General features: G+C 54.1%; 1 protein-coding gene across 2 annotated transcripts; it reads left to right on the forward strand.

Moving 5' to 3' along the window:
* Nucleotides 1-319: 319 nt before the first annotated feature.
* Nucleotides 320-6,473, forward strand: RGS4 (regulator of G protein signaling 4). 2 transcript variants are annotated; one of them, XM_019747363.3, is made up of 5 exons: nt 320-479; nt 2,967-3,071; nt 3,330-3,391; nt 3,894-4,060; nt 4,399-6,473. In XM_019747363.3, the coding sequence occupies exons 1-5, from the start codon at nt 436-438 to the stop codon at nt 4,636-4,638; spliced, it is 618 nt and encodes a 205-aa protein (XP_019602922.3). In that variant the 5' UTR covers nt 320-435; the 3' UTR covers nt 4,639-6,473. The 2 variants fall into 2 exon arrangements, with proteins under 2 accessions (XP_019602922.3, XP_074178215.2); XM_074322114.2 differs by lacking the exon at nt 3,894-4,060 and having other exon boundaries at nt 4,399-4,611.
* Nucleotides 6,474-19,568: the final 13,095 nt, after the last annotated feature.

Consider the following 19,568-nt stretch of genomic DNA (forward strand, 5'->3'; position numbering starts at 1 on the left):
TAAGCCCGGGAGCTCCTGCTAACACCTGTCCTTCCAGGAGGCCACTTCCCCTTTCCCTGTTTTTACAGAAAAATGAATAAACCCCGTGCTTTGTAGTCTTGTAAACCCCTTTCTCTCTCTTTTCTAGAAATTCAAAACCCCAGATATCGGTAGAGACATGGAGCCAATTCTGTCTGCTTTGCAGGAGGATTTCCCGTGGGCGCACTCTGAGCTGTGGGTGCCTGGGCCCTGCTTCCTTGCCTCCCCCACAGGCAGGCGAGGCTGAGAGCAGCTGGTGGGGCAGGGCCGCTGCTGATTGGCTGCCCGGTGCTGGCTGGGCTTTAAAAGGGGCCGGTGGGGAGGGAGCGCCCAGTCCTGCCAGCATCTTCCTCGGAAAAGCCAGCGCCTCTGCACGCCCCTGCCGCCCTCCTCCCGCGAGCCCGGACCCCCTACACGATGTGCAAAGGACTCGCTGGGCTGCCGGCGTCCTGCTTGAGGAGGTAAGAGGACCTCAGTCTCTCGCCGCCCGCCTGCCCCGGGGCTGGACTGGGGGAGAGGCTCCTTAGTTATTACCTGCTCCCTAACCTCGTTCTCAGGAATGAGTGTGGGCAGGGCAGCACCCACTTCCTAGCTTTCCTCCCAGACTAGTTAGAAATTGTGACTGGAGGAGTGCGTTCTCCCCCGTCTGGTGTTGCGTTTGACCTTGGTTTGGGGAGTGTTCTGCCCCTCGGACAAGCCAGCTCTCAGTGAGAAGGGACCTGAGGTTTTGGACAATATAACGTGGTCTGTCATTCCTGCTGCTGTTTGAGCATCGCTGGGGACAAAGAGCTATGCACTGGGCTCCCGATGGCAGACTAGGTGTTGCTGAGGGGACGGTCCCCCAGAATGAGGTTTGGCCACCTCCCGGGAAAGGCGCAATGCTCCTGTGTGGTGCTGCAGTGTCCCTCTCCCTCTGTGTTCTTATAAGGAGCGAGCTTGTGATCCGACTTGAGTTTCCAAACCCCTCATCTCTGCCCCTCCCTCTCGTTCTCCAAATGTCTCAGGTGAGTGGTGGTTGGTTGAGAAATGCTGATGGTAACGCGTCTTTTAGGGGTTCTGAGGATGGTCTCCTCCCAAACACATTGTTTTATCATGTACTGTGTCTTGATGAAAGAAAACTTCAGGCTATGCAGCCACTCATGTGTCTTTGGCTTTTTATAAAAAGCTATATAAGTGCTTTTGGGGAATGCTTCTGTGTCAGGCAGTTGACATAACATACAAAACGAGGGTGTGTATGTGATGTGACGTGACAGTGGAGGTGACAATCTGTAGGCGCTCCAGGCCTTCTTTCCCTGTGAGTAGAAACCGCCTTCAGTTCTAGTTTGGAGAGACAGCCGTCTGCTGTGTACTCACTCCTAGCACCTTACCTTCGCCGTGCTCTCACTGAGGGGAGGAAGGCTATTCCCTGTCCCTATTCTTCCGTGGCTGGGAGGGTCTGGCACAGAGCACCTGTGAAGTAAGTGGCCTCCACTAGCAGCGTCCGGAACCCAAACAGCAAATACCCCACACTCAGCCAACCTACATAGGGGATGAGTCGTGCAAAACGCAGGGTGTCAGGAGCCGGTGCCGTGCAGGCAGAGGGACCACTGCATGGCTGCCGGCCCTGCCCTCCGCTGAGCCGCAAACTGCCTGGTCCCCCTTCCTGCCGGTGTCCGCGCCTGAGGCTCTGCTGTGGGTCACATACATAGGTGCTGGGGGGCAGAGTCACGTGAAGTCCAGGACCCCTGGAGTCCTTTCTGTGTTTATCGTTGTGGTTGTTTTGTGTTATGAGGACGAGTGTCATGTGCTCCCTCAGCAAACTGCCAACTGTGCTAACGGCTGCTTTGGCAGTAACTGCCGGGCTCAGTGGGAACGTGAAGTGACCGGTGTTTCCCCCGAGTCACGGCGCATGTAGACCCTCCCCGTGGAACCACCTGGGCCTTCAGGACGATGTCTGGCCATCATTAAGGAGGGTTTTGCAGCCCCTGGGCACCTGGGGAAGCAGATTGGTGAGGGAGAGAAAGCAGTGTTTCAAGGGGCAGCCCCAGAAATCCGAGCTTTCTGGAGCCCTGCACAGTCGCGCCCCTGACGTTTCACAGTCCCCCTCATGTAAGGTCCTCGGACGTGGGGCTTTGTTTGATCTGCGTCGGATCCTGTCATCATTAATTTCTTTTAAAATGACATTTTTCCCTTAAAATGATGTCTGGACTTTTATAATAAAATAGATCCACGCAAAAGAGGAATTAACAGAGAGTGAGAAAGCTGAGCTCACAGCAGGTTGAGGTGCTGTCTGTAAGTCTCGTGCCCTGCGGTTCCCTGTCTGCCCTGGAAGAGCCGCAGGCGGGGGAGACGCTGCTCTGACAACACCGTCAGAGCCTCAGGGAGGACTCCCCCGCTTCTCCTGATTGTTTTGAAGCCTCAACTGTCCTTTACAGAGTAACCGTCCTCCCAGAGCCAAGGTCACAAATGAAAGCAGCTGCAGCAGCGTCCCCAGAGGCCAGCCTGGAGCTGGGGGACCGCTGTCATTTTCCACCCCCTCTGCGGCAGCCGCACACCTGGGCATATCCCAGGGCCCACCTCCTCCAGGGCCCCTCTGCCAGCGGCCAGACGGTGGCAGTAGCCACCGCCCTTGAGGGGGTGACATACCATAGGAAGCTGTCCCCTTTCAGTCACTGCTTGCTTCCCAGTCCCTACAAATTGCCCAAAGATCAGTCGTTTTCCAAGTGCTTCTGTTGACGGTACCATGACATTGCATTGGTGAAAATGACAGGTTTGCAGAAGAGCTGCTGGGGGAACAGGAGGGTCACCGCCCTGGCTGGCACCGAGTCACAGGCAGACACAGAGTGGAGGCTCGTTTTCCTGGGCGTTCGTGCCAAGTGCAGCCTGCCCTTCCCTGGTCACGGACCCCAGAGCGGGGGCGTCTTTCAGACGGAGCTGGTCCCCCTCACTGTGTCCTCCTCTCTCTGCAGCGCCAAAGATGTGAAGCACCGGCTGGGCTCCCTGCTGCACAAGTCACACTCCTGTGAACACAACGCCGTCCACAGCAAGAAGGACAAAGGGCTCGTCTGTCAGAGGTGAGAGCCAAGCCTGCAGGGCCACCGAGGTGTGGCTGACGGGCCCACAGGTCCTGTCACAGCTGAGCGGGGCGCGGGTCGACACGGCCTCCATTTTCACGGGTCTGTTGCTTCCTCTGCAATGTACGGTGCTCGTGAGCCGCAGGCCTCGTCATAACCACGGAAAATCAAATGTCCGCATTTTATTCAGGATGTTTCATTTCTTGCCCCAATTTTGGATCGTGGCGTTTAAATAATTTGTTTCCTCCATGTCTCTAGGGTGAGTCAAGAGGAGGTCAAAAAATGGGCTGAATCACTGGAAAACCTGATCAGCCATGAATGTAAGTGAGCGCCCCCCCTCGCACCCCCCCAGCTAACTCACACTCCACTTGTGCCGCAGGCACGGCACCGGGCTGGGGTGTCTTCTGACTCCCACACTCAGGAGAACCAGTCTGTTAGACACTTAGCCCTCAAGCTTTGTGACCTGTGCTGGGAAGGTCATGCAGAAACCCCAGGAAAGCCATCCCTGTCACCACATGGGGAAAGTGGAGAGGGGACAATTCCAAACACTGAGATTTCTTGCAGAACCAACCTCAGGGGCCCTTTCCCAAACCCATTGGCAACTGACGGCTGCACAGGCATTTCGGAAACAGGACACCTTCTTGCAAGAGACTCTCAGCCTTGGGCAGGAGACACAGGATAGTACTGGGATGCGAGACGCCAGACACACATGAGGGATTTCCCGACTCCACGTGGGCCCCAAAGGCACTGGGCTTTATCTGGGACACAAGGTCCAGGAGGCCAGCCAGTGTGACGCATTGGTGCTTCTTCCTCCTGTCACAGGTGGGCTGGCTGCTTTCAGAGCTTTCTTGAAGTCTGAATACAGTGAGGAGAACATTGACTTCTGGGTCAGCTGTGAACAGTACAAGAAAACCAAGTCACCCTCGAAACTGACTCCCAAGGCCCAGAAGATCTACAACGAGTTCATCTCTGTGCAGGCAGCCAAGGAGGTAGGTCTGTGTGGGTTCCCTCCAGGTGCAGTCGGCGCGGTCGTAGGTCGTGTGAGTCCAAGGGAGAGGCCTGGCCGTGGAGGAGGTCACTGTAACCTGGGCGATGCCCTTGAGCCAGCCAAGGACAGAGCTCTGTCAGCCAGGGGACCTAGGAAACCTCCCTGAGTGAATGATGCCGCTGCATCTCCCCAGTTTGTGACAAAGAATCGAGGAGACGGCCCTGCCCACCGTCTCGCGCGTTCCAGGGTGGAGCCCAGCGCCCGTCCTCGTCCCTGGGGCAGAGAGGGTCCCCCGTCCTCCACGGGCACCGTGTCTCACGGCCTGGCCTCCGCCCGCAGGTGAACCTGGATTCCTGCACCCGGGAGCAGACGAGCCGCAACGTGCTGCAGCCCACCGCCAGCTGCTTTGACGAGGCCCAGAAGAAGGTTTTCCAGCTGATGGAGAAGGATTCTTACCGCCGCTTTCTCAAGTCCCGCTTCTACCTGGACTTGGCGGGCCCTTCCGGCTGTGGGTCGGAGAAGCAGAGTGCAGCCAAGAGCTCTGCGGACTGTCCCTCCCTGGTCCCCCAGTACGCCTAACGGTCACTCCACAGTGAGGGGCTGACGTGCCGAGACTCTGCCTGGACAGCCTGAAGCCAAACCCCGCCGTGTGTGGAGCTCGCGCTTTGCCCACACGTAGCCTAGTTTTCGTGCCGCCTGCCGCCTGCCAGTCCTTCTAGATGTAGTTTTGCTGTTTCGATGTTCGTCAGCGCAGGGCCTCCGTCCAGCCCAGTCTCCCCTGGAGTTTTCAGGGTCACGCAAGTTCCAGAAAGCAGTGTGATAGGTCGGGGTGTTCAGAGATGGGTGGCAGTTGGAGCTCAGGTCGGTCACACTTCATGTGACATCCATAGGGACATGGGTTCCGTTAGCCAGCACTTTCTCCAAAGTCTAGACACTTAGAGGAGGTGGCTCTATCTCGTGGATGTGTGTGTGCGTGTTTATACACACGCATACGGATTTCTGTGCGAACAGGCAGGAAAGACCCCGGGAGCTCAGGGCTAGTGCACTTACATATCACACGCATGTTCTCATTCCTGGGCGTCCACCCTGCGATGAATGGGCGGGTAGGACTGGCTCCTCACTGGCTAAGAAGGGGACGCTGACCTGTGCAAGGCGGAGGGAAGGCTCCGGTCTTGCTGGAGAAGCTCCAGGACGCCGTGGTTGGTGTAACCGCGTGGCCGCCAGGACGAGTGCTCTGGCAAGCAGTACACACCCAGAGTCTGGTGCTTGCCCGACGCCGTGCTCTCTTGGGCGGGCGATTGCTGGTGGCCCGTTGAGTCCTGAGCTGCTGGCCTCCCCTTCTTTGCCCGGGTGCTGGTGCACGGTCGTCAGCAGCGGGGTGGGCAGGGAGATGGCAGGCGGAGGCCAGGTGAGAGGGAGGACGCGGGCTCCACCTGCTATACGACGCCGGCTGAGCGAGGGCACGGCACAGAGCGCGGGCGTCTGACCCGCTTCTCTCTTCCTCTCCTGACCAAGGTGCTCTGTCTCCTCATTTTGTTTTGTCCTGAGACCGTTAGCTGTCACGCGAGGCTCCTTGCTTCACGGTGGCTGTCTGTCTGTGTCCCCGGGATGGCTCTGGGCTGTCCGCCTACCCTCTGATCCAGCACCAGGGAAGGGAAAGGTGGTGCTGTGTGCAGGAGGCGTCTCCACAGACTGGAAGCCCCACGTGGCTCTCGCTGGCAGGTGGCACCGTGTTCACGCCGCCCTGCACACAGGGCTGCCCGAGGCTGAGGCACTTCTTTCCAGGCTCGAGACTGAATGAGAGGGAGAGAAAAAGAGACATCGCTTGTTAGAACTACTGTTGTTACCGTAGCAGTAGAATTGTTGGAAAAGTTTGCAACTTTTCAAGGCATGTGAACTACTTGAAGATTTCTCATTTGTTATTTATGATGCCATTTTGTACAATGTTTTTATTATTGTATCGTGTCCTAAGCGGAGGTGCAGGCCAGCCCTGAGTGGTTCCTGAATGGTCAGGAAGTCAGTCTGCCCTCATCCTCCTGACACCCCTGCCTGTGAGGGGCACACACGCCGACCCCCCAGCATCGATGAACACGGGAGCACCTTGTGCTTTTAGGCCGAGAGACGGCTGCAAAGTGAAGACGCCCGAGTGTGTGTGTACGAGTCACACTGTGTGAAGGACTCAGTTTCCCGATTGTACCTTCTTGTCTCGCGCGGTCTTGTGTTCATGTCCCCGGAGCTCTTACCAGCATGCCTGTGTCCCTCGGTGTTGTCTCCAGATGACCCCAGGGGCCACACCTGTCACTCGGTGGGTCTTGCCCTGTTGTGGCCTCTGTGACTTCCCGGGTGTGCCTGTCCTCACAGTGGGTCTGCAAGGTCGTTGGGAATGAGAAGTAAATTATTTTATGTAACACGTCTCCCAGTGTGCTTTTCAGTTGGTTGTTCCTGTCATTTCATCTGCGTCTGATGCTGAGCTCTCCCTGCTCCTGGCCCAGGGGCCAAGAGCCCCTTCCGTGTGCGTGCCCACAAGGTGTGTGCTTCCAGTGACACACACACAGCTCAACAATAAGGGTAAATAAATGCGTCACACTAAGCCATCTGCTTAGAAACCCATTAACGGCCCAGAGACATGTTCAGAGAAGCAGCAGTCTGTGGGCAGAAGGTGACTCAGGGCCCGTCTTCCATCTCCCCCAGGCCACCTCTGGGGACAGAGCAGAAAAGGACTGTTGCGTCTTCTTCACTTCCTGCCACTGCTCTGCTACTTCTAGTCACAGGACCGAGGCCATCTTGGCCCCAGAGACTCAGCTAAACAGACGTGGTGGTTCCCTGCAGGGTTGGGGTTCACCTTCCCAAGCAGCGTTTCTCCAACCTCCGGTCACCTGCCCGGTTGAGACATGTCTGACCAGTGTGGGAGGGAGCGGTCGGGGCTTGAGGGCCAGACCCCAGACTGTTCAGAAGCCTTCCCTGGAGAAGGGTGCACAGGACGTCCACCCTCAGGGTCACAGTACGATGCGTTACGTCACGAGCCCTCCCTTTCCTGTCCTAAGACTCATGCTGCCAAGTGTTAGGGACATAGGATCTTAAACTACTTAGAATAACAGATCCTTTTAAGGATCTGATGAAAGTATGGGCCGTCTCTGGAGAAAAAGACACAGACTTCTCATAAATACTTAGAGGAAACTTATACAAACCTACCTGAAAACACGTGAGGTTCTCACGCCTGCGTCACACTGCAGGGAGTCAGGCTTTTGCAAAGAGGCGCTGCCACTCCTTGTAGATGACACCGTGTCCCCAGAGTGAGCGGTTTCCCTCCAGTCTCTGCCTCGCCCACACTTTCCTTCCTCTCGAAGGTCGGCTATGAATAAACAACAAAAATGTGCTGACTGCCCTGAAGGGTCAAGGATGACACTTTGAAAACCCCTTCTCGCCGCTTGCCAGGCTTGTGCAGACGTTGTCCTAAGCGCTTTATATAAATAACACATTTACTTCTCACACCAACCCCATGATGCCAATTGTGGGCATCGCCTCTGCAAAACACCTGCTAATGTTTATGGACGAGGAAACTGAGGCACAGCAGGTAAGGAGCTGGCCAATGTCACAGCGGCATCACGTAGCAAAGCTGCAATTTGAACGGAGGCGGCTTTGCCTCCAGAAACCCCAGCAGCGACACGCAGCTCTCCCCAGGATTCCCCAGGCCGCTGGGCGAGCAGCAGAGTCCGAGACCAGCGAGTGGACTGGAGGGAGTGCTTTCCCCGCTCGCCCTTCTCCGTCTGGGGCAACCTTGGAGAGTCTGCGTTCCAGATCGGGCAGCCAGAGACAGAGGACCTGTTGCCTCATTCTGAATAGAATGTGAATGACACATCACCGCAGGGAGTCGAGTGTCCCTGAGGCTGTTGGTCCCTGCAGCACAGCCTGGCAAACCCTGAGAAATGCAGACGGGACGCTCTTCCCCACAGGGCTGCATGGTGGTCGTTTATGCCGGGGAGGGACAGACACGGGAGGGTGGGCTCAGCGGACACATCATGTTCACAGCCGTCTGCAAACAGAAACGGGACTTTGGGAAAACCACCCAAGCTGCCTCAGGCTGTGTTCTGGCACTTCACGTTAATGGATCTTAAAGTTAGAAATGAGATGAAACAGGAGAAAAGAGGCAAGAGAAGCAAAAAAGAACTACCTCCAAGGGAAAACCCACTATCCATCAGCCCAGGCCAAACATACAGGCGAAAATACCATCGGAGCAACGTCAGTCAGACAAGTTGGCTCACATGACTGCCAGACTCAACAATAGCACAGTCTGAAAACTGAATAGTTCCATTCATTTAATTCAGAGATGAATTCAAATCCTGTGTCTGCTTGGCCATTAAACTACAGGCTGGTTGTTTGTCATTAACTCCGTTTGGTTCCACACGCATTGCTTTGTCTAACATCTTGACGTCACCCACAAATAGGACATGAGAAAGGACAACACGGCTCACTCCTTTGCGTGACAGAGAATAGAGGTAAAAATGGAATGACTCAGGAAGGGCTCCCCTGACAAGAGCCTAGTTTTTCAGATGTTACGTGCAAAGGGACCGTGTGGGAGCCGGGGTGGGGGACCCTCGTTTCTCAGGCGCTTCGATGGAGGTAAATGATGGCTGGGGAGAGAGCTGGGCTTCCAAAGGAGACCTAAACGTCAATAGCAGCGTCTCACGCTGACGGCATGTGAATTAACTGCCACGTTTGCGCTGCGTGTCTTAATCACCGTATGTAACCAACCCTGAGAGCAAAACTCAGAAGTCCATACTCTTAGTATCGGTCCCTGACGGTGGGGAAAATGTCATGCACAAAAGTTCAGAAACCTACCCATGTGACGGAGCACAGGTCAAACCCAGAAATCTGGCTCCAGAGTCCGCACGTTAATTACTCCCTTCAAGGAGAAAGGGTAAGAGGGACCAGAAGGCAGAAGGGAATCCCAGCAACAAGGAAGGAACAACAGGAAGAAATAGAGAGAAGAGGTAAGGAGATAGAAAGGGCAGAGAAAGGACGCAGAGAAGGGAAAGAATGTGAAAGAGGAACATGAAAGAAAAGGAAATAAAGACGCTATTGGGAGGAAGACGCAGCCAGGCTCTCCAGGGTCCTCGTGTCTGGCCGGCCACCCGTCCCGGGCACCGTCCTGCTCCTTCTGGGGCAGGTGGACCGTCCCTCTGCAACCAGAGAAAACTGCGCCTGGGCAGCAAGGGATGTCTACCGGGCCTGGGCCTCGCTAAGCACCCCTCTTCCGTTTCCTTTCCTTTCTTTCTCTAAGTTTGCAAGATCCTGAATCATTCTCCATTTTTAAAAAAATGTTTCCCTCCTAAAGGAAGAAGGCCACAATAAAATAATAGCTCAGCTCTCCTTTGGTTCCAGTTCCCACTGCAGTGAGGTGACAACACACCAGGAAGCCAAGACCTTCGGCCACTGCAGGAGCCACGCACGGGCAGGGACCCAGATGGAAACAGGCACTTGGCACACGTCCTGGTCACACAGCTCCGGCTGTGGAAGCCAGCGGTGACCCCAGGGCCGGGGTTAAAGGGAATGGTCCCCCACACGGGTCTGGTCCAGGCAGGAGCCTGTGCGAGTCACCAGGGAGTTAGGCCGTGGGAAGTACTGAGCGGTGACCTTCCACTTCCTGAGAATGACATTCCAGGGTGGCCTTCGGGGCACTGCTTCTGAAGAATGTAAAACAGGAGCTTTGTTGATTTCTTTCCAAAGTGTGGTCTGTCAAATTCCCAGATTGTTCCAGCAATCCGTGCTGCCTCTCTGGATCCGTCTTCTCCCAGGACCCACACCCCTGAGACGTCTCGGCAGCATCTGCAAGTCCTGGGAAACAGTCCTAGTGACGTGGCGTCAGCAACAAGGCAGCTGGGCTCTCCTGCCCCCAGCCCCCCACCGTGCCCCGGGCGCTGCCTTTGTCCTCATTTCTCCTCAGAAAGGACCTGCTCTTTCTGCTGCCCTTGCCTGTTCCTAATGATTCATGCCTTGGGGGTGTTATAAAGAACAATGTGGGTTGCAAATTCCAGATCCATTTTTCTTCTGATTCCTGTCTTATCTGACTGACCTGGAGCCCCTCCCACTAGAGATTCCAGAACCTTTGTCACTCACTCCACACACCCAGTGGGCACCCAGCTCTGCAGAATTCCTTGGGGTGACACTTCTTGAAGTCCGCCCCAGCTTCTCCATCGCAGGCCCTTCATCCATGGCCTGGTTTATCGCCTGGCCTTTTAGTCTTTCCGTCTCTCGTCTGCTATCCTCTAATTCACTCCAAACCATGGCCAGTCTGCTCTAAGATGCACATTTGATCTCTCACTCTTCTGCTGAAAATTTGCGATGCTCCCAACTCATGAGGCTGGTATTCAACTCTATGATTTTGAACTCTGCTGAGTGTTCTGGCCTCACGGCCTATAAGCCCCCCTTCAATCCAGCTGTGAGGACACTCCAGGAAGTGGCGCTGTCACTGCCTGTCACTGTCCAGCTCAGACCCCATCTGAGGGTCCCTTACCCAGTTACCTCTTACTCTTTATTCTAAACTCAGCTCAAGCCCTACCCACATGGGGAAGCCTTCTCCTATTTCTGATATGATTTAAATGTTGCTCCGTGGGGCTCCCTCCAGACTCTGTCCTGTTTTCCTTGCTACAAGCACATCGTCCTGTGACCACTGATGTACGAGGGTGTCCCCCAAACTACACTGCAACCCCTCTAGCTCACTGACCAGGCCCCTGCGATCGCATAACGCCTGCACCAAGTAACGGGCCTAACACTGGGGAGGGGACTCTTGGTGACTGAGTGACGGAGCAGCGCTACCTGCTCCTGGGTGCACAAGGAAGCCACCCCCCAGCCCCTCCGGGATCTGAGTGCTTACTCTGGACCGACTGTCATGTGGCCTGACCCTCTCGGGTCCCCTGTAGTCTTGCCCTCCTGCTCTTGGGGAGGCATGGACATTTCGCCCAGCCTCAGGCTGGGGGCTGGGAGCGAAATACCCCGAGTCAGGAAGAGCTGGTTGGAACCACTTTACAGAGAAAAGCAGATTTTAAAACGGAAGTTACAAGCGTGCAAACAGTGTGTTCCTCTGTTGGTTTCATACATGTATTAAAACGTATAATTATATATAATTAAAATCCGTATTCTCCTTTATTTCCACAGCATAAAACAGCTAACACGTATTGTTTACGCTCTGCTAATACCTCTCCCTGTGGATGGACTTAACGCGTGTCACAGCCGCGTGATGAAGGGACACTAACATTTACCACCTCCCGTTACAGGCGACGAACCGACTCTCACAAGGGCCCCTGATGCCCGAGGTCGCACAGCTCACAGCAGAGGTGGCAGGTCCCGTCCTCGGCTGCACCGCCTGCCGGGGAGCCTGGCGCTCTGTCTACCTGGTGAGCTCACAGCAGTGGCTGCCTGACCGCTCTCCTCCACAGGGGCTTCCCTGCCAGGTCCTCTGCGACCCTCACACCGCGCTCCTTCCTCGCTGCGCTCCCGTCTACCTGCCTCCTCTGGTCCTTGTCAAGTTCTACAGCTTCTGACAGTCGCTGCTGACACTCCACGTTTCCCTCAAACCCTCTCCCCTGACCCACACGAGAGTCTCCTGTCGTCACAGCGACAGAGAGGATCTCCTGAGACACAGACCCGATGCGTGTTCCGTGGCCTCGTCCTCACCTGGCTCAGTCCTGGGGTGGCTACGGGGGCCGTGCGCACACTGGCCTGCAGTCCTGCTCCGTCAATCTCGGCTGGCCTGCGCCCTGATAATTCAGAAATAAGCCGGGCGTCCTGTGACCTTGGCATTGAAAACAGGCCCCGCAGTCCGTGCCGTCCAGGGTGACATTACAGGGAATTTAGTCTCGTCAGTAACCTTACACATAAGCGGAGAGACGGGCCCAATGCAAAGGCAACAATGAAAACAAACGGGCGAGTACCTAGTGGTCAGTGTGCCGTCCATCCACAGTCTCACAGTGGTGACGTTTCCCCTCACCGCGGCCCACGCCATCCCGTCAGTCCCCCCAGCACCCTGCTCTGCGGGGAGCGAGGCACCTCGGAGTGGTGTCAGGTGACTTGTTTGCCTGAGATCGCAGGACCAGCAAACAGGTCGGGGGTAAAGGAAGGTCTGTTTGCCTCCTGAGCAATTAGGTCTTAGTGACTGTCTCCCAACTTATGCTGCTGCCAATACTCACCCAAAACGGCTCCCATCCTGGGGTGCCAGCTGTAAGGGTGATTTATGTGCGCTTATACTCGGCCCCAGACTACGGGTCGGAACAAATAACACTGCTGTGTGACACAGGCGTGGGGAAGCTTCACATAAATGACAGGGCCCCAGGGTCCAAATGCACAGAGTTGGTGTTTTGGGGACGGGAACTGTTAAAAAAAAATCTATGCTTAACAATCCCTTGAAATAATCAGTTTGTAAACCCCTCGTGTAGGGGAGCCCACCAGAACGGGGAATCTGAGGTTGTTTCCTTCAGACACTCTGGTGTGTTGTCCCAGTGGACAAAGGACCTCAGCAGCAGTCGCGCGTGGGGCCCAGACGGACGACAGGCAGGGCGAGCGGCTGCCCGGGGCTCCGACAGGCCAGCGGGAAGTCCCTCTGCCCGGCGCCCACGCTGTCCACACCACCGTGACTGTGGAGCAGAGCGGGCAGCGCCAGCCACACCAGCTCACGTGAGACTGAGGGGCTTCTCAGAGCTCATCCAGCGAAGCCTCGTCCTTCTAGAAATACCCCCGAGCCCGTCCGCAGTGACTCACCTCCATCCCGAGCGTGCTCAGCGTCAAGAAAAGTCGGTTCTGTACCGCCTGTGGGTCGACTGTCTTCCGAATTCCTGTTGATTTGCTCTAACAAGAAGAGTAAGACCTTTGGAGGCAGACCCCACGCGGAAGGTCTCTCTTCTGTACCCTGTCCGTCAGGTAGGACGGGTGCCTCAAGGTCGGGCTGTCCTTCCTGCTCTTGCTGACGGCTAAAAGGTAGTCCAGTGTTTGGCAGGGGCAGCTGCTACTCCAGGAGATTTGTATATAAGCAACAGCTGAGCCTCCTTCCCCAGACAGAGATGTACATGTGAGCCGTGCGTCTCCTTCACTTGCTGCAAGTAAATAAAACCACCGTAACCACTATGCGGCACACCTGAAGCTAATATAATGCTGTATGTTGAGTGTAACTGAAAAATACATGTTAAAAAAGGAGAAACGAGAACAGTACACGTATTCATTGGGGAAGACTCGGTGTGTACGCGGAGCTGGGCGGTTCAAACCTGTTGTTCAGCGTCAGCTGTACAGGAAAGGCGGGCGTGTCAGGAGGGCACGTTTACATCAGAAACACGATGTGTGTGGCAACTGTTCGGTGCTCAGATGGACACACTGACCGCGCCGTGAGTTACATTAACATTAAACCCAGTTCTATCAAGAGGGGTTGCCCGAGAGCCTGCTTTGCTGGAGAAGCTGAGCCGGTCAGCTGAATTCCACGGTCACACGTCGCCAGGAGGAAAGCTGGTCCGATGGCACCAATAAAGCCTATGGACGCTGGCGTACAAGACGGTACATGTAGCCATCGTTCACTTGGCTCAGCCCCTCCCGGGGACGGGGCCACTCCAAGTCCTCTTCGGGCACCTGGCAGCGACATGGGTGACAGGTTTTCCTAGAATCAGTTCCTTTCCTCAGTGAAGTTTGCTGACACTAACGTGGGGAGACACCCACTCGGGTTTCTATCAGCAAAAACCTGCGGCTCTTTCATTCTGATGCTTTGCCACCCCCATCAGCAGGTGACAATTCTAAAGCCGGTGTTTCCACAGAGACTGGGCGCATCTCACCCAGGTGGTTCTAGTTAAGACCTCGAGGCTGTAAAATGAAGCTTCGTTCCATCCCACTCGCGTTCAAGATGAAATGAGACAGAAACGAGGGGAGGGGGGAAGGGAGCTGGTGGCCTTACAAACTGAAACCGGAGCTGTGCTCCACTGAGTGTCTTCTGTTGCTTAGAGTTTGTCTGTTTTGGTTTGGGACGGGGTGGGGGCCGTGATGGCGGAAGGCACAGACCCTGTTTACTGTCCAACAAGCCCTGTTTATGAAAAGTGCCCCCCAGCTGGTCATCTGGCGGTGACCAAGTTACTGCTGCTCCCTTTTGGCTGGTAGACAGTCCACATCACGTTCTTCTCTCGGAGGTGGCAGACGTGCACAACGGCAAGCCTTCCTACAGACACGTCATGTCTTTCCGAACATGTCAGCCTGTAATGTTGGCCAAAATGTCACACGGCCAAGCCAGGCCAGGGAGCCGTGCAGGGCAGTGAACTCTGCTTCTGGTGGAACGGAGAGGACTTATTACCTGTTTGCTGTAAAATAATCTAAATGATCACACGCCATCTTTCATTCATACTTTAATGTCCTTCCTCACGTGAGATAGACTCACCCCCTCCTAAGACCCCCAACGGTCTCACTCAACGCCAGCCTCAAGCCTGGAGTTCAGAGTCCCTCCCTCCACGTCATGTTTAGGTGAGGTTCATCTTACTGCACCGACCTATAAACGTGCAAGACAATTAATCTGCCTTCCACACATTCAATACACACAGGGATGTGGACAGAACAGAAGGGCCAGTGTGACGGGGGCGATGGCAGGACAGTTGGCGTGAGGCCAGAGTGGTGGCCAGGGACAAGGTCACAACCCCAGGGCGTGGAAAGGCCATCATGCTCTATCGGGACTGGAAATCGGACTCAATATGTTCACCTCCCTCGGCCCAGCAGCGTTGCCTTTTCTTCCCTGCACAGCAGTTTGTCCGTGTCCATGGTGTCAGGCCAGCCTGGCAGGGCACAAGGTGTCATGGCCTCGTCTGCTTCCTTCCCCTGAGTTCTTCTCGCCTCTTCAGGGAACTAAAAGGGTCTCCCCTCCACAGACTATCAGTTCATTTTTCTTAGGCCAGGCCAATTTTTCGTCACTCAGTAGAGATGTAGAGAGAGAGAAAAGTAGAGGAAACAAACTTGCAAAAAATTAAAGGAAGACGTTAATGTCCCCCTCTGGGCTCACAGCTGCCACTTCACAAGAGAACAGCTTTGGCAAATATTTGTAGCATGAGAGAAAAGTGATTTATCAGCCACTCTGCTTAAGTCAACAGGCTTTCTGAGCGGACTCAGCTGTGTCCCCGCCTTCCCGCCCTGCTGGGCCCCTCAAGAGCCATTCTTCTGCTTGTGCTGTTCCAGCCGCCCAGCAAACTTTTTGAAATTTTCACTTTTTAAATAATTAAGTGCCACCGTCTCTGTGAAGCCTCGTCTGACTCTCCAGGACAGAGTCGGTTAACTCTTCTCTAAGTTCTTCGAGCATATTTCCTTCTTTGCATCTTCACTGAAACAAGAAGTTCTCCTGTCCCGCCCGCCAGGCTGTGAGCTCCTCACAAGTTTGTACGTCTTCTGGTGTATTTCCTCATCATTCAGTCCAGTGCCTGACAAAAATGCTGACAAAGGAAGGAAGGAGGCAGGAGGGGGGAGGGAAGGAGGGAAAAAGGGAGGGAGGGAGGCCACAGGGTGGGGAGAGGGAGAGGGACGGGGAGGAAACATTTATGTCCTTTGTTGCCTGCCTCTCAAACCTGTTTTCGAAAGAGGCAGAATATATGAAACTTAAGAAAACATAAAACGCTTAGAAAACTATAAACACAAGTGGGCATTTGGGTGAGGATGATAAGCCAGGATTCTTGGTGGAAATGTAGAATATTCTAGACAGGAGTCACATTCCGTCTGAGAGGTAGTGTTTGTTTTGGAAAATCCTAACCTTCTGAGCTCACTCTGCCCAGCCTGATGCTGAATTCCCAAAGATGGAAACGCGCAGCAGCTCTGCATGTTTTCTTTATGACAAGCAGAATTTTTTACTTTTCCTTCTTCGAATAAAACATGATCTGAGGGACCTGATTTTTGTGTTGAAAAACTGAGTCCTGGTTTTATCTCGTCATTTCACATTCTGGCAAATGAGTTGAACAATTTCCGCTGAAGTCGAGTGTTCTTTTCCCCGGGTTGTTTTGGCGGCTGTGAGCTTTATTCCAAGTCAACTGAATGGCAGATCTGAAGCGGGTCAGACCCAGCCCGATATTAACACTAGGCCCCCTCCCCCTTCACAGGCTTCTCTCTGGACGGTTAATCATCCCCAGCATCACCTTCCCTGTGTTTAGAAAAGAGGAAACAGCTGCTTTGTCTAATCTGTGTAGTCAGACAAGTGACTACATTGTATTCAAGCGCAGTGGCCCCGGGGCATTTAGGGAGCACCACTGAGCATCTCAAGTTTCCTGTGAGTTTAATTTATGGTTTTCTAGTAATGATACTTCATTTTACACCTAGTCGATTTCCAGCACCACCTTCCATTGCTTCCTAGGCATTAGTCAGGGTTCAAGCTGGCAGGACAGAGCCTGCTTCAGTCAGACTTTACGAGACAAGACAGCAGGGGACCGGAGAAGGCCGCCTGGTCCGGTGGCCGCCATTTTGGAAATGGAGACGGCTCAGAGAGAGGGGGAGATGTAAGCTGGGGGTTTGATAATATAAGACACAGGGCAGGTTTCCAGGAAAGAATGAGCACATGTGAAAAGGTTCCCTACGGTGCCATTCATCACGGCAAATTCAACGTGTTTTAAGTAGCTTAACCCCCCTCCCCCCATAGTATTTATTAGGTTGGTGCAAGAGACATTGAGGTTTAAAAACAACTGCAAAAACCACAATTACTTTTGCACCAACCTAACAGAAACAAAGACGTTACTATAACTAGCGCCCCCTCCTGGCGAGCTTCCAGGCCTCGTGGGGGCTGAGTGCTTGACCTGGGCGCGAGTCACTGTGGGGACTGAGGGCTGAGCTGCCCGTCGTGCAGCGGGGGCCCCGGACCCCAACCACAGCGTCAGGTGGGCACGGCAGCGCTACCTCAAGCGGCAGTGACACAGGAGACCAGGCTCACGGGCACGCGCATCCCTGGCTGGAGAGCAGGGGTGGGTGTGGGCCCTTTCCTGTCCCCAGAGGCCCTGGTCCCCAGGACTCAGTGTGGCTGCAAGGAGAGCTGTGGCGTGTCCAGACAAAGCGTCCGAGCCGACAAGGGGAAGCCACTGTGTTGGCTGCTGGGGCTGCCCCGGGCGTCACAGGCAGATGGGCCACAGGATCAGGGCAGGACCTCTGTGCTCCTCCCACCAGGCCCCTGTGTCCTCAGAGAACACGTCGCAGGCGGTATGTGACTTGTCCCATTGAGCCCTCGGGGCCTGGAAAACTCAGCCGCTTGTCCTTTAAAGCTTAGGAATGGCTGTTTCTACAGTGGCTGACTTAACATTGTGAAGGTTACACAGCCTGGTCTGTCTGGGCGAATCGCAGCTGGGCGACAGGAAATGTGTTTCCCAAACCCCAAAGCAGAGAACATCGTCTGACAAGTGTACCTTTGGGGAAACAGGATAGGAAATTAGAAATGGCAACTGTCCTGGAAAAACCTCTGTGACCTCTGGACTGTTAGCAAAGCCTATCGCTTCCTGTGCTTTCAGGATATGTGGCTTCCTCGGGCACCCAGCAGTGGGTGGCAGCTGTGATTGCAGGCGGGAACTGGAGGGGTGGGATCCCGTGGGGTCTGTGGACGAGACGCAGTGGAAAGTCATCAAAGAAGACAGAAAACGAAGGAACTCAGAAAAAGGCAGGAAGGAAATTAACCCCAAGAAGAAATGATATCATCTTACCACAAGCAGATTGCACACCCCAGAGACAGGGGAGCTGCAAAAACTCCGAGGGCTGAGGAACTGCAAATGGGCAACAAATGCACCACACGTGCGGACATGATTCAAGAATTCAACGGAAGCCCCCAGGGGTCACAAGTCATTAGATGAGACAGCAAAATAAGCAGGAATAGAATGAGCCAACATCAGCTTTCCCAAACAGATGTAAACCTGTAGCCTCGGGTGTCAGTCAAGAGTTCCAGATCTTGGGGAAACGTGACCCCCGACCCAGCTGAGGCTGCCATCTGAGGTCAAACACCTTTTTAAATGAAAGAACCAGACAGACGAGTTGTAATGAGCCTGGTCACAGATGAAGACCGTCTTCACGCATGCCCTCTTGCGTCCTTCTGTGTTTTTAGCACTTAAACTGTGACTCTATTAGCGTGAAGTCCAGTGAGAAGGATTTTTTCAATTCTGTTTTTCTACACACACATCAGACACACTCAGGAAGAAGCTGTGCAAACAGCAGTTATTATCAGGCCACTGAACAGACTTGATACTCAAGGGACACAGTATCTCAGAAAGACAGCGGCTGTGCTTCTGTGTCAGTTGGCTGGACTCTGTTTTAGACTCAGGACACAGAGATTCTAAGGAGTGGCCCCAGTCTGGGGGGGGAAGGGACAAGGGGACGCAAGTAAAGCATAGTATTGCTCTCTCTCCTGGTGACACTGAAGAAGAGCTTATTTCTCTGATCCTGTCCCTTCACATCAGCAAGGCAGCTGGAAGCAATGGGCCTGGATTAGGCTCTGGGGACAAAAGCCATGTTTCGTAGGTTATGAAATCTTTCACGGATATAATGTCAATAACTTCCCTCCTACCCTTCCCTCCCCCCACTGCACAGAGTTCTATGTGATAGAAACTCTGAGTAGCCCCATTTTTGCAGCTGAGCCAACAGAGTCTCAGGGAGCCTGTGACATCACCCAGAGGAGGTGGAGGAAGACCCTCACCTCACCCACGACTCAACTCTGTGACCCTGAGTACTGAGTACTGAGTACTGAGCCCAAGTACCGAGCCAACGAGAGGGAAATGACGGTCGTAACTGGAAAAGCCATTTCCAGCCCCAAAGGCTAATATTATCTACGCGTGATTTTCTGAAGTCTGCACTGACAGTTCAAAAAGACATTTAGTTTTTATCACAATATTCCATCTGTAGCTTTGAAATCTCTTGTACATCTGTTGTGCATCTTGAGGAGCTAAGATCTGAGTAAATGCTTCCATCTGGATTTCAAAAGCCTTTATCTTCACGATGCAGACACGCTATAGGCACCTGATAAATAAAAGGTTGGCCTATTCTTAGTCATTCTAGAAGGACAGGGTTGGGAAGATTCGTAAAATAAGAACATGCAACCCCCAAATGCCATGAAACGTTTCTGGAGGAGTCAGGTGCCGTTTCGAAGGGGTAAGGTCAGCCCCCATCCCTGCTGACCTCCTAACGTGAAATAGAAATAGTTCTAAAATGAAAAGGCACAACCGCTACCTGCCAAGAAATAATCACCAGTACTTTATTTCCTTTCTCTGCTTTCTTTTTAACGGGTAGCAAATTGCCTGGGGATGCCCAGGGACAGAGAACTGAGTGAGGTCTGACTCATTTACACAGGGGAGGAGCCCAGCCACCGGGTGGAGGAAACTGTCACAGAGCTACCTGGGAGGTGGCTCTCTGCCTGCAGGGGTCTGGGCTGAGGTCCCAGCAGCCCACTCACCTTGCTGCCAGCCTCCCCTCCTCTCTGCGTTGCTGTCTGTGGTGTGATGTTTCCTGAGGGCACAGTTAAAAGCCACCATCATTTAAATTTTCTTAGTGGC

Source organism: Rhinolophus sinicus, chromosome 11, assembly GCF_057876585.1.
Source record: "Rhinolophus sinicus isolate RSI-liver-muscle chromosome 11, RSI-T2T, whole genome shotgun sequence".
In the NCBI taxonomy this organism is placed as follows: Eukaryota; Metazoa; Chordata; class Mammalia; order Chiroptera; family Rhinolophidae; genus Rhinolophus; species Rhinolophus sinicus.

What these genes read in the sequence shown, in the direction of transcription:
- RGS4 (XM_019747363.3), top strand. Translation starts at nt 436, where the DNA reads ATGTGCAAAGGACTCGCTGGGCTGCCGGCGTCCTGCTTGAGGAG. An exon ending in AAACCTGATCAGCCATGAAT is followed by an intron (nt 3,392 to 3,893) that starts GTAAGTGAGCGC and finishes CTCCTGTCACAG; the next exon opens with GTGGGCTGGCTGCTTTCAGA. An exon ending in CTGTGCAGGCAGCCAAGGAG is followed by an intron (nt 4,061 to 4,398) that starts GTAGGTCTGTGT and finishes CTCCGCCCGCAG; the next exon opens with GTGAACCTGGATTCCTGCAC.